Genomic DNA, 12568 nt, shown 5'->3' with positions numbered 1-12568 from the left:
AAGTTCAGAACATGTTTACAACTGCTTTCTTTACTTTGACCAATGTTTTTGCCTGCAGGTGCGAAATGATCATGTTGCTCCGATCTACGTCATCAACCTTCTCATTTCCGACCTCCTTCAGTTCTGCTGCATGATCGCTGACGTGGCAAATCCTGAGAGCCCGAATATCTTCTACTATATTTACGTCTATAGTCTGTCAGCTAGTGTTTGCTTCATGGTGGGCATCGCTATGGAAAGGTATGTAATATCAAGTTAAGATGTTCCAATACTGTTTTTTTCTTCCAGATACTGATTCTGATACCTGAACTTGGCCGATCAAACACCATTGCATTAAAAACTAAAAAATATTCTTCAATACTCTTCAATAAAATAAAAAAATGAAAAAATGTAACAGCTGTATTCTACTAGCCCTGTATGGATTTGATATGACCATATGAAAACATGAACAAATACATACAGAGAATTAATACCATAGAACTTTCTTGCATTATCTAGTTTATAGTCACATATGAAAAAGTCAAGAAATAAATAACAATTCCAAAAAGCTGTGCATCCGCAATTTAGTAAATGAAATACATTTCTTATTTAAATAGTACAGTTACAGTAAAAACAGTAGTGAAACTAAAATTGGTAACTCTAGTGCCACCCGTCGTAACTAAAGCTTTGCATATTGTACACATCACAGTTTTACTGGAGAGATTTTGTAGTGTAAATTGTCTAATTGCGAACATTTTGCTAACGTTAGTTCTGACTAACATTACACTCATTACACTGACACAGCGCTGTGGAGATAGGTCTGGTAATATTTGACCACACTCCGTTACACTCTCCCACAAATGCATAATAGGCGTTTCCCAATACCAAGAATGCAAAGAACGGACTTGTGTTCTTGGGGAGAACGTTCTTGCTAGTTGTACCTTGAAGAATGAACTTGCAAGTTCACAAGCACAGAAAACACTGTTAAGAGTTTGAGACGATGCCTTCTTCCTGTTATTGCTCAACCCTCCCAGCACAGAGGCTACCTGCAGGGCTCCAAAATAACAGCTAGAAATAAAAACCACAACACTATAACCACTTTGTATTAAAACAAGCTCCGGACAAGAAAACCTCACAATGTTACAACTATTGCAATAATATTGAAAAATAAAACTTATTGAGCTTTAATTTTATTGTTTATGGTTTAGCTCAAACACCCCTTATTCAAAAGAGTGGAACGTGATCTCTACTATTATTAGTGTATAAGTTTAAGTCAGTTTAAATAAAAAAATAAGTAGGCATATGCACTGGTGTGTCCTATGTGTTCATGATCGTGATCATTTCTATATTATTGTAGTGCACTGTATATGTCCAGGGAGATGGACATTAGCAATTCAAATGATAAAGGTTGGTGTCTCCCGTTTAGTCTACATAACATGTCAGCATGTTACCACTACAACTGTTAATTTATCATACAGACTGAAACTCAACTTCTAATAAATCAGAAAACAAATACACCAAAAAAATACTAAATCTAATGTATAGCCTATGGTGTGTGTGTGTGTGTGTGTGTGTGTGTGTGTGTGTGTGTGTGTGTGTGTGTGTGTGTGTGTGTGTGTGTGTGTGTGTGTGCTTGTGGAGTTTAACTCTGAAAAGGCAGTTAACCACAGGTTCCCGTTAATCTTATGATGGACATGTGTTGTGATATTTCAACAAACAATCCGTCAACGGCAAAATAAAAGCCTCTTATTTACGGGACCGGTCTAAAAGACCTCCGGCTTCCAGCGGGGTCTCTGAGCGTGACTATCCGAGCGACGAGCTAGCGGCCCCGGCAGGCGCAAGCTGGCGGCCGCCTCACTTCACGGAGCTCCGAAAACTCCGAAAACTTTGGAGCAAATTGTCAATTCGGCAAAGATTTTCGCAAGACTTCGAAAATTCGAAATCTAAACCGTTCATTTCTCGCCTAAAATGTTCTCAGAAGTTAATTTAGTGATGAATAAGATGGCGAAAATTGTTAAAATTGTCCCGTTTTTGGGCTGTCTATGTACCGGAAACCCGACCATCATTGAATGCCGAAATGAATGTTGGGATACGGGTGCTGCGAAGTTCGTTCTGCACATGCGCAAGATAATACTGTTTTACGTATCTGTCGGTACACGATCCGTTCTGCCTGCACGATCCGTTCTGCACATGCGCAAGATAATACTGTTTTACGTATCCATACGACCTGCACGATCTGTTCCACGCTAGCCTATGGCTAGCCTCCACCGGGAAGCTAACGTTAGTTTAGCTAACAGCTAATTCGGCTAACCGCTAGCTGACAGCTAGATTCAGTCTAAAATAACGTTAACTCAAACGTAATGGGAAAAGCAGGCTACAGCTAAATTAAGACTTCACAGTAATAACAATAAAGACAAGTATTGAGTGATTGTATTTTAAATGAGCACAAGTAAAGTAGAACTGACGTAACAGCTGTTATATATGTTAGGTGTTTGTTATATGTCAACGTTTATTTTCAAGTTTTATTTTGAGGGTCTTTTAAAGTTATTACATGCTGTCTCAGCTAGCAGTTAGCCGAATTAGCTGTTAGCTAAACTAACGTTAGCTTGGCTGTCGACCGGAAGCGTGGAACAGATCGTGCAGTGTCGTAAATCCTCGTACAACCGCGCATGCGCGAACATTTTGCACATGTGCAGAACGGATCGTGCAGGCAGAACGGATCGTGTACCGACACAAGTTACCAACCAATGCATCCTCGGTAAAATGGGCGTGTCAAGAACATTCCCGGGAATCTTAACTGTTCTTGGTGAAATGCGAACTTGTGTATTGGGACAGTACTTTGGCAACACGAGATGACGTTTCACAGGGACACAAGAACACAAGTCAATAGAAGAACACAGATTGAGAAACGCCCAGAAATTGCCAGCGTATGTTGCTGTGTAGGCTACTGTTTTTAGAGCGGTGAAGAAGAGTTGATTTCAGGTTTGGTCTGTTAACGAGCTAGCTGAGAGCTAACGTTAGTCAGAGACTGCTTAGAACCGAGACACCCCAACTCAGAGTAACTTCCTGTATCTGTTTCACGTGCGCTCCGCCACGGCCACGCTAGCAGCAGGTCCTAAGTAGATTGATTCCAATGGAACGTGAACACAGATTATGACCGATTCTTTTGCCCCATTGTCAGCAAAGTAAATACTGGAGCCATTCCTCACAAGCCACATATCTCCAGAATTTTCTGAAACTAAAATGGCATTTTCAGACGGACAAATCAGAGGAAAATTAACTTAGATTGAGACCTGTTTCAGTCTCAGGGACAAACTCTCGCAAGATCTGGCAACACAGAGAAGCTAACATTAACTAACGTTCGCGAACGCCACAGATAACTTACTAGTGTAATGCTAAATATGACATTTAGCTGTGTAAATATGTAATGTTATCAACAACAACAAAAAATTATAAATAATATAACTTTTCATCCATCAACATGATGTTCACTACACTCTCAAACGAGACCCGCCCATTTAGGAGACAGAAAGTGTGTACCGTTTCATACCATTGGTGCTGCTTGAAATGTGCTATCTTTAGCTATAGAGATTATTTGCATTAGCAAGGAGTTGTTTAATCAGGGTGAAACATGTCATGTGGTATCTGATGGGTGCATAGACTTGTGTACTTGCAGATGCCGATACCAGCATTTTAGGCAGTATCGGAGGCATTTCTGATACTGGTATCCATAGGCGTAAATCCGAAGGGGGTTCGCCCCACCATCTAAGGGGTCCAGCCCCCCCCAGAAATATCATTAAAAACCATGCTGTGTATTGTAAATAAGATAATGATGTATACTTAAAATATCTGTGTATGTAGTAAAACATTACAAATCCCCAAATATGCTTTTTAAATTTAGAAACATTTTGAGTCCCCCCTCCCTTGCCTCACAGTGGTTTGGTCCACACAACAAGTCCGGTTCTTGTTGTTGTTATGTGTGTGAACTGATATTAGGGTTAATATTGGAGATCTACAGTTGTGTTTTGCTCAATATGTTAAGTTGCTGATCAGTGGGTTTGCTGCAGTTAAATATACTGTATATCCTCTGTCCCAGACGAAACCTAATATTTATATGGAGGACGCAAGATCATTTTATAATTATAATATGACTGTGTGGTGAACCTATGAACCTAACTCATATTTAGATATCTGATGTTAAAGATTTGTGTTGTTGTTGCCCAGACTGGGGTGGCAGTAGCTCAGTCCGTAGGGAGATGGGTTGGGAACTGGAGGGTTGCTGGTTCAAGTCTCTGTACAGACCGAAATACGGAGGTGGACTGGTAGCTGGAGAGTTGCCAGTTCACCTCCTGGGCACTGCCAAGGTGCTCTTGAGCAAGGCACTGAACCCCCCTGAACTGCTCAGGGCACCATAGACTGTATATATTAATAGATTAATTAATTAACATATATATTAATTAACAATTAATATATACAGTCTATGGTCGCAGCCCACTCACTGTGACATCTCTCCATTAGTGCATGTAAAAGGACCTGTGTGTGTGTGTGTGTGTGTGTGTGTGTATTTCAGGCCTGTGTAACAACAGAGTGTAGTTCTGAAGCATTGGAGGTGTGTGGCTGTCAGGGTTAGCAGATGAGCTTTACCAGTGGCTCACTAATTTACATTATGATCAGCTACTTTAACAGAGTCTTTATAGAAGTCTTGCTATTTGGTTGGATGAGGTAGTTACTACAAGTATGGAAAACATATTTTTTTCATTGAATCAACACTGAAAAGAAGGACAATGGTACAGTGTCCATGTTACACTAATGATAGTATTAAGGTTTCCTCTGTGTACATATATCCTCTACAAGTATAATTGTGGCTGTGTTATTTGTGTCCCTTTCAAAAATTGCTCTTCAGAAATGTTATGTTTATTGTTCCACCCAACTGTTAGATGAGATTTACGCCCATACTGGTATCGGTATTGGAACAAGTCTACTATCCAGTATGTATGTAGCTACTTCTGTGTCTGACCGCTGTATGGCTATAGAATTCTGAAGCTGTCTATCTTGTTATTTCAGGTATTTGGTCATCGTCTTCCCAGTGTGGTACCGCTGCAGACGAACCATGAAGACCACTGTGGTGATCTGTGTCATGGCCTGGGCCCTTTCTGCTCTCCATCCTATCGCTCAATGTTTCAGTTTTATTGAGATTAAAAAACCATTGACATTGTATTTTTGCTCTTTCCCCTCCCACCACTCATATTCTTCCTGGTTGGGACCCTCAAAGCCCTGTCTGCTTCCATCTCGGTCCAGGCTGACGAAAAACGACGAATTGTAGGAACTTTGGTCCTGGTACTGCTAATTTACATGCTGCTGTTCCTGCCCAACACCATTCTGACAGTGCTTAACAAGTTAAAAGTAGACACCTCACATATTCTTGTGTCCCTGTCTCATGTATTTGTTAGGTTGAGTCCTCTTGCAGACTTAGTTCTGTATATTTTCATGAAGAAAGGGGCCGTAGACAAGCTTTTGGCCTCTGTGTGTTGTTGCAGAATGGAAAGCAATGATGTCATCAGTGTATCAGTATGAATGATGACGACATGGCCACAGTCGGCTTCATGTAGGCTGAGAAAGAAGTTGAGGAGAAAACACAAGGAGAAGTATAGAAAAATAGACAGATTTTGTCACCTACTGATTTTATTTTGAATGTTTTTATCTGCATGTTTTGAGTTTGGTTGTGCTTATCATTTTAATCCTTTATCCTTTAATCACAGAAGCAGAGCAGATATATTTAGATTCACTCAGTTGATTGAAGCCGCCAGGCTGTCTTATTCCTAAACCTTTAATTTGTACATTTTATACAGAAGGAGCATCTTATCAAGTCTCAGGCTGTTCTAATGAACTATTTGTACATATAGCTACCAATAGTTGGTATGTATTCCACATATTTATTACTGTATGAACCACATTGACTGCTTCTGTAGAAGACCGCAGAAATCCGTGTCGGGGTTAAAGGGGGGTCCTAAAACACAGGGCTTTCAAGCATGGGGGGCGGAGTTGTGTCCCGGAACAAGTTAAGGGGAAAACACAAGACTTTCGCCCAGGAAATGGGTGTTTATGTCCTGGGAGTAATACTTAAGGGGGTCTGTGTTTTATTTTAATCCAAACCACAAGCTTTATTTCTAATATTAACCAGTCATTTTGGTGTCTCAACTTCACTGACGTCGCCGCAAGACGGTCACCTTTTGTCAGCTAAACTTAACTGTAACGGCCACTAAACTTAACTGTCATGTGACTGGTCATCACGTGACTGGCCGGCGGTCTCCGTAATTTCATAAGCTATCATAGAATTTGTTGTGCATAAGTTTTTGTGTACGATGCCATACGAACCTTTACTGTTTTGGTCTCATACACATTGTCGTTTAGTTTTTAACAGTTTTAATAATGTATGTCAATCCAAAACTGGGTTTGTATTTGCTCCTTGTTGTTTTATGTACAGCTAATAAACTAAACTACATACTATTTGTTTATCTTTATTTAATATAAATATATAATACAAAATATAAAAAATATTTATAATTATTTTACAAAATTCTCCCAACAAAAGATGTTCAAAATATGGAAAATAACTGAGGAAAACAGATGTAGAAGAGGACATTATGCACTTATTTTGGCATTGTCCTGTTATATCATTCTGACAACAGTTGGCAGATTGGCAGGCTAAACAGGCAGTCCTTTCACATTTAAAGGTGCCCTGCCACACAAAACCGTTTTTACTTGTATTTTTATATGTTAGGTCCATATGTGTTATGTGGTGAATGTGAAAATGTACTGCTACCTCCTCTGTCAGCTCTAGCCACTGACAAGAAATAAGCGGAGAAATCAGACCAATTACAAAAGCTGGTCAGTCTGACGTCATGTTGCCTGAGCTCATTACTATTCATGGGCTCGCCCAGTTACAGGATGCTGATAGCCAGGCTCTCATTGGCTAGTTGTTAGCCAATCAGAGTCAAGCAGCTTAGCTCGTTGAATATTAGTGAGAACTGGCACAAATCGATCTGAGTCTTCCTGCAGGCTTTCTATACCACGCTAGAATGGCTTGAAACAAGGTAACAAAGGCATTTTTTTCCACAAAAAATGTTACAGAGCCCATGGTAGAACTTCAGACATTACCACAAAGTAATGAAATATGTGTGGCAGGGCACCTTTAACTCCTTGTAGTATTATTTGGTGTCTCAAGAAGATCAAGACATGTTCTTGCATATTATTGTAACTCTTGGGGAAATGTACATATCCCCAAAAGAGTTAATATTAAGGATTTTTATTTTTATTCTTAAAGATTTTTATCTTAAAGAGAAAATTATTATGAAAGGTAAAGACAAAAATGTGAGGAAAATTGAATGTTAGAGACTGATACTATCTAAAACTTGAGATGCAGAGGTTTGAAGCCAACCATAAATGTTAATGTTATTCAGATTATTTGTATTGTGGTGTTGATTTATGTATTTTATTTGTATTTTTTGGAAACTGAAATGAGGTAGAAAGACTTTTGTTGTGTTTAAATTATATAAAATGATATATGTAACATGTATGTTAATGTATCTAAAAAGATAGGGAGATAAAAAAAGAGGAGAAAACACAAGGAGAAATATAGAAAAATAGACAGATCTGTCACCTACTGATATGATTTCCAATAAAACACCTAACTGCAGATACATGGAAGCCTTGTCTTTATATGCTGTGGGAGTTCTGCTGCTGGGAATGTTTTGGTCAACTTGCTCTAGTTTACTGTGATGGCTTCAACAGATGTTAATCAAATATGTTTTTATTAGTTTGTTAGCTGTAACTGGCTGTCCATCGTTATTATCCTTTAATCACAGAAGCAGAGCAGATATATTATTTGAATAAACTGGAACTGAATTTAACTGAAATGTCCAGCAGATGGCGATCTAGTACAACCTGAAGTCTTTTTAACATCCCTGCTATGTGTTATGTGTTTCTCAACAAGGTCAAGTAAAGAAAACAAAATTCAATTTTACAAAAATAAATACTGGGTTTTAAATCACACAAAGCATTTTCAGACAGTAACTGAATATGGAACATACTTTGTATGACATTGTAATTTTGTTTCTCTCTTAAATTAGACAAACTCCATAGACCACTTTTCAATTTTACTATTTGTTAAGGGGAGCATAAAATGCACCTTCTGTTTAATGGATCCATAGCTAGAGCAACCATAAATACACCAATCTGAAAATTACAAGTGTAAAGTCCTGTCTACTCTCATAACAATATTCCTTTTGCAAAACTATGTTGGTGAAAATGTGTAGTTTTTTTGTACTGTTTTATAGTTTCAGTCTTCTACTTATTAAGGTATCCTGATAGGAGGCCCCAGTGGAAATGAGTTGCTGGGCCCCTGTTTACCCCCAGTTCCTCCACACTGTGAACAACGACAAATTAATCTCCTATGTTCCTCCCACTCACTTTGCAGTGTGCATGTATCCTGTTTCCTTTAAGTACATATCACATACAGTGTGCACTGTCTGCAGACAACAGATGCAGTCCCAGAAACCATCCAGCAGCCTGCCTATTTCTATTATGAAATACTCAGTGGTGGTTTTAGACCATTTCAAATGGAGCGGCCAGGCTGTGGCCACATGCAATTTTAGGGTTTACCAAATAGATTAAGCACAAGTGTTACTTACCAACCCCTTACTAACCCTCCACTGGTTCGGTTTTACAAAAGACTAACGATACACATATAACAATAAACACAAGAATACTCATTCAGTGTTTACCTACATTTTATTTATCACTGCACATGAATAATGTCCCTTATTTGGGGATAAAGATGGGGTTCAAAATGTATGAAAATATTTGCCACAATTAGGGAGGCCAGATGGGGGTCGAGGCTTAATATTACAGGGACTGGCCACCCTTGGACCCCCCCCCACCCAGAACCGCCACTGGAAATACTACAGACCGTTTGTAGAGCTTTTATTAATCACCAAGTTAATTTAGCGACATAAACACGTAAGCATATACTGTAATATCAACTGAAATTAAAAAGTCATTAAATCTTGATTTTTACAAAGGGTAAGAAAGAGCCTCAAGATCAGGTTAAGCCTTGCACCCCTGATGTAAGGTTAGCCGATTGACTATATTTTAGTTTGAAAAAGCCGACCGGAAGGCTTGACATTAACTGCGGTCTACTTGACGCTTGTCCAGTGAACGCTGCACTGCCGCCAGGGCTGCCTGGAAGAAAGCTGTCCGCTGAACGAACCTCTTTTTTACCGGGCAGTACACTGACTGTGAACACAGATGGACTGAGAGAAGAGCCGTGCTCTACGTGTTTGTCCCACTCAGGAGCTTCTGCTTTTCTTACTTGGATAAAGGAAAGACTTGTGTCAGCTGGGTGAGGAGAGGAGCCAGAATCACCGCAGCAAACATGTACGTTGGTTTAAATGTTTCTCATTTAAAAAGCTAACGTTATCCTCATATCTAACTAGCCTCATTGTATATCCCGCTATCTTCTCTCGGTGAGTCATACTTAACCTCCTATTTTTGGTTGGGGGCTTAGCTATAACGTTAGCCCAGGATATCTTCTGTGTTCTTGTTTAGTGGCTTTTCTCTACCTGCCTCTGCCTGCTGCAGTCCCGTCCCGTTCTCTGCTCTATGGATATAAACCAGCGTGCCAAACCCTGTTTACAAATCTTTTAATTCTGCAGTACTTCGAGCTTGAGCTGTAGCTTCAGTCTAGCGGTGTCAATGAAATGTAGCCTACCATTGTCGGTTTTCCTGTTGCAGATTCACCAATGCTCTTACAACAAAACATAAAGTACATTGCAGAACATCCATAACTGCTAAGTTCCATTAACTCAGGTTGGGGTGAATATTTGTCACTGGATTGCAAATGGGGAAAGTGTGTACTTGTGCCTTTTTCGTTATGCGCGTGTGCGTGAGATAGTACATGCGATAAAGGACAGTGTCGATGTTGTCATCATGACCAACAGCTTTACATGACACACTGTGTGTGCATGCAGTGCGTGTGAGTGCAGCTGGAGTATTAAAAAGACATGGGTTGCATCTTTGAATATTGTAATGTGTGTGTGTGTGTGTGTGTGTACGTACCATTTTAGTAGAATTGGGGTAAACTAATTTTATTACTGAATTAAGTCCTTTATTATTGTCACCTTGTAAAATATATTATTGTATATTGATTCTAAATGCTCTCATTTTATTCCATTCAAATGTTGGATGGTAAAAAAAACTTTAGAAGTGATTAGGGCAAAGCTTAATCTCTCATTCACTCATAAAAGCCTCCATTTCACTGCATATTCCTAGAAGTAACAACCATTAACACTGAAACAACCAACCAAACATTTATCTATTTATAGTAAAGTCTGTGAAAACAACGGATATTATGCAGACTCTAACAACTACTATAAGAGCCTATTTGTCCTCCATCTTCAAATTCATCTCGTCCAAAATAAGAATAATACTTTAGTATAACATTAAATTAAAACAATATTAGGGCTGGCCGTGACTAAAGACATTCTGAGTTGACTTACACTCTGTGATTTTGTCGACTAATTGATAAATCGACAGATCTGTGCTCTTTGACTGATAGTTAAGACTAGAAAAGCGCAATATAATTGCAGTCCATTTGTCATCTGTAAAACTGAGTTTCTCCATAAAGAATCATGCAAAAGCACCATTTAAAATCTTGTGTTTCCCAGAGATGTGCTCAGGAGTTTCTTGGAAATAAACCATTTGAACAACAGCATTGTTTTTCATGTCCTGTGGCTTCTGTACAACTCAGGAATGTGACTTAAAGTCTGACATTTTAAGACTAGTTAGGGATAGCTTTTCCTTTTGATTCATTTTTTGATTCACCTTACACTTTAAGTATGTTTGGTGTATGTGCAGTTTATTTTCAGGGGGCTGATGAAATAGTATCTTCAGAGGGACATCATTTCAATAAAAAGTGCCTTAATAATCACCACTGCAAACACTGATGGTGAATTGCATAGGTGACTATTTTAAACCTTTACATTATTTATCAATAAAAAATACCAAACATTATCTGTTTGTCAAATATGAGGATTTTCTGCAGTTTCTGTTTTAAATAATTGTGGATTATTTTGGATTGTTGGTCTGATAAAATAAGCTCTTATCTGTTAGCCTGGTCCTACCAGACTCTGGTCCACTAGCCTGGTCCTACCAGACTCTGGTCCACTAGCCTGGTCCTACCAGACTCTGGTCCATTAGCCTGGTCCTACCAGACTCTGGTACACTAGCCTGGTCCTACCAGACTCTGGTCCATTAGCCTGGTCCTACCAGACTCTGGTCCACTAGCCTGGTCCTACCAGACTCTGGTCCACTAGCCTGGTCCTACCAGACTCTGGTCCATTAGCCTGGTCCCGCCAGACTCTGGTACACTAGCCTGGTCCTACCAGACTCTGGTCCATTAGCCTGGTCCTACCAGACTCTGGTCCATTAGCCTGGTCCTACCAGACTCTGGTACACTAGCCTGGTCCTACCAGACTCTGGTCCATTAGCCTGGTCCTACCAGACTCTGGTACACTAGCCTGGTCCTACCAGACTCTGGTACACTAGCCTGGTCCTACCAGACTCTGGTCCATTAGCCTGGTCCTACCAGACTCTGGTACATTAGCCTGGTCCTACCAGACTCTGGTACACTAGCCTGGTCCTACCAGACTCTGGTCCATTAGCCTGGTCCTACCAGACTCTGGTACACTAGCCTGGTCCTACCAGACTCTGGTACATTAGCCTGGTCCTACCAGACTCTGGTCCATTTCATTTGTACAGAGAGTCTGGCCTCTCTCCATTGACAAGTGTTAACTTCCTTGAAGGCAGGTACTCTGTTGAAGTTTAAAACTATTGGATCTTCCCAGAGCCACTCTGGATCTGCCATAACCAATCGCTAACGTTTGGTCGTGATGTCGGCTTAGTATCGCTAGCGTTAGCCTTAGCCAACTCCTTCACCACTAACGGAGCGAGCTGGAAAATCAAACTGTTTCTGAACCCCGTGGGGAGGAGGGCCACAACATCATGGCCACCAACAAAACTCAGCAAAGATTGTTCTTGCTCAAGCTTTAACTTCTGGATATTCGGCAGCGTTGCCACAACGGACCGAATGGCTTCGCTCGCATCTTTCTCCGCCCGCCACTACAACTCAAACTAGAGCACGACCTCAACGTCATCGTTCTCAGCCACTCCCTCTGTTGGACCAGTAAAGATTGGCCAGAGAAAACCCGCGAATATACCGCAAACCCAGACGGTGTACTGAAGGAAAATGGAAATTGAGCGGAAGTATGTAGGAGGGCGGAGCCAGGCTACTTATCTGTAGGGCTGGGTACCAAATTTGATACTTTTTAGGCACCGACCGAATCGCCTCTAAAGTACCGAGTATCAAAAAATCCTCATTTAATAACCAATGTCATTACCTAAGGAGTTAATCTCAGCAGAATCAGTGAACCAATCAGCGAGCAGCATGCTCCTACCAAGATCTATGTCTGTGATTGGCCGTTTAATGTTACATGTCGTAGAGACACGCAGGAAAAACTCTACGCTACACAGAGAT

The 12568-nt window shown here is 40.2% G+C and overlaps 2 protein-coding genes across 2 annotated transcripts in view; both read left to right on the top strand.

Annotated features, from left to right (window-relative positions):
* Nucleotides 1–214: 214 nt before the first annotated feature.
* On the top strand, nucleotides 215–5979 carry LOC116040262 (mas-related G-protein coupled receptor member X4-like). Its single transcript, XM_036003590.1, is given in 3 exon segments — nucleotides 215–237; nucleotides 5041–5176; nucleotides 5179–5979. Coding segments are annotated over 3 exon segments (531 nt in total). The 3' UTR covers nucleotides 5551–5979.
* Nucleotides 5980–9195: 3216 nt separating this feature from the next.
* Nucleotides 9196–12568, top strand: part of ripor1 (RHO family interacting cell polarization regulator 1) — a 76408-nt gene continuing 73035 nt past the window's right edge. The window contains exon 1 of the mRNA XM_036003212.1: nucleotides 9196–9411. The gene's annotated coding sequence lies outside the window, so the exon portion shown is untranslated. The remainder of the gene's footprint in view (nucleotides 9412–12568) is intronic.

Source organism: Sander lucioperca, chromosome 7, assembly GCF_008315115.2.
Source record: "Sander lucioperca isolate FBNREF2018 chromosome 7, SLUC_FBN_1.2, whole genome shotgun sequence".
NCBI classification, from domain to species: domain Eukaryota; kingdom Metazoa; phylum Chordata; class Actinopteri; order Perciformes; family Percidae; genus Sander; species Sander lucioperca.
The sequence above is the reverse complement of the archived record's forward strand: the minus strand, read 5'-3'. Positions and strand labels throughout refer to the sequence as shown.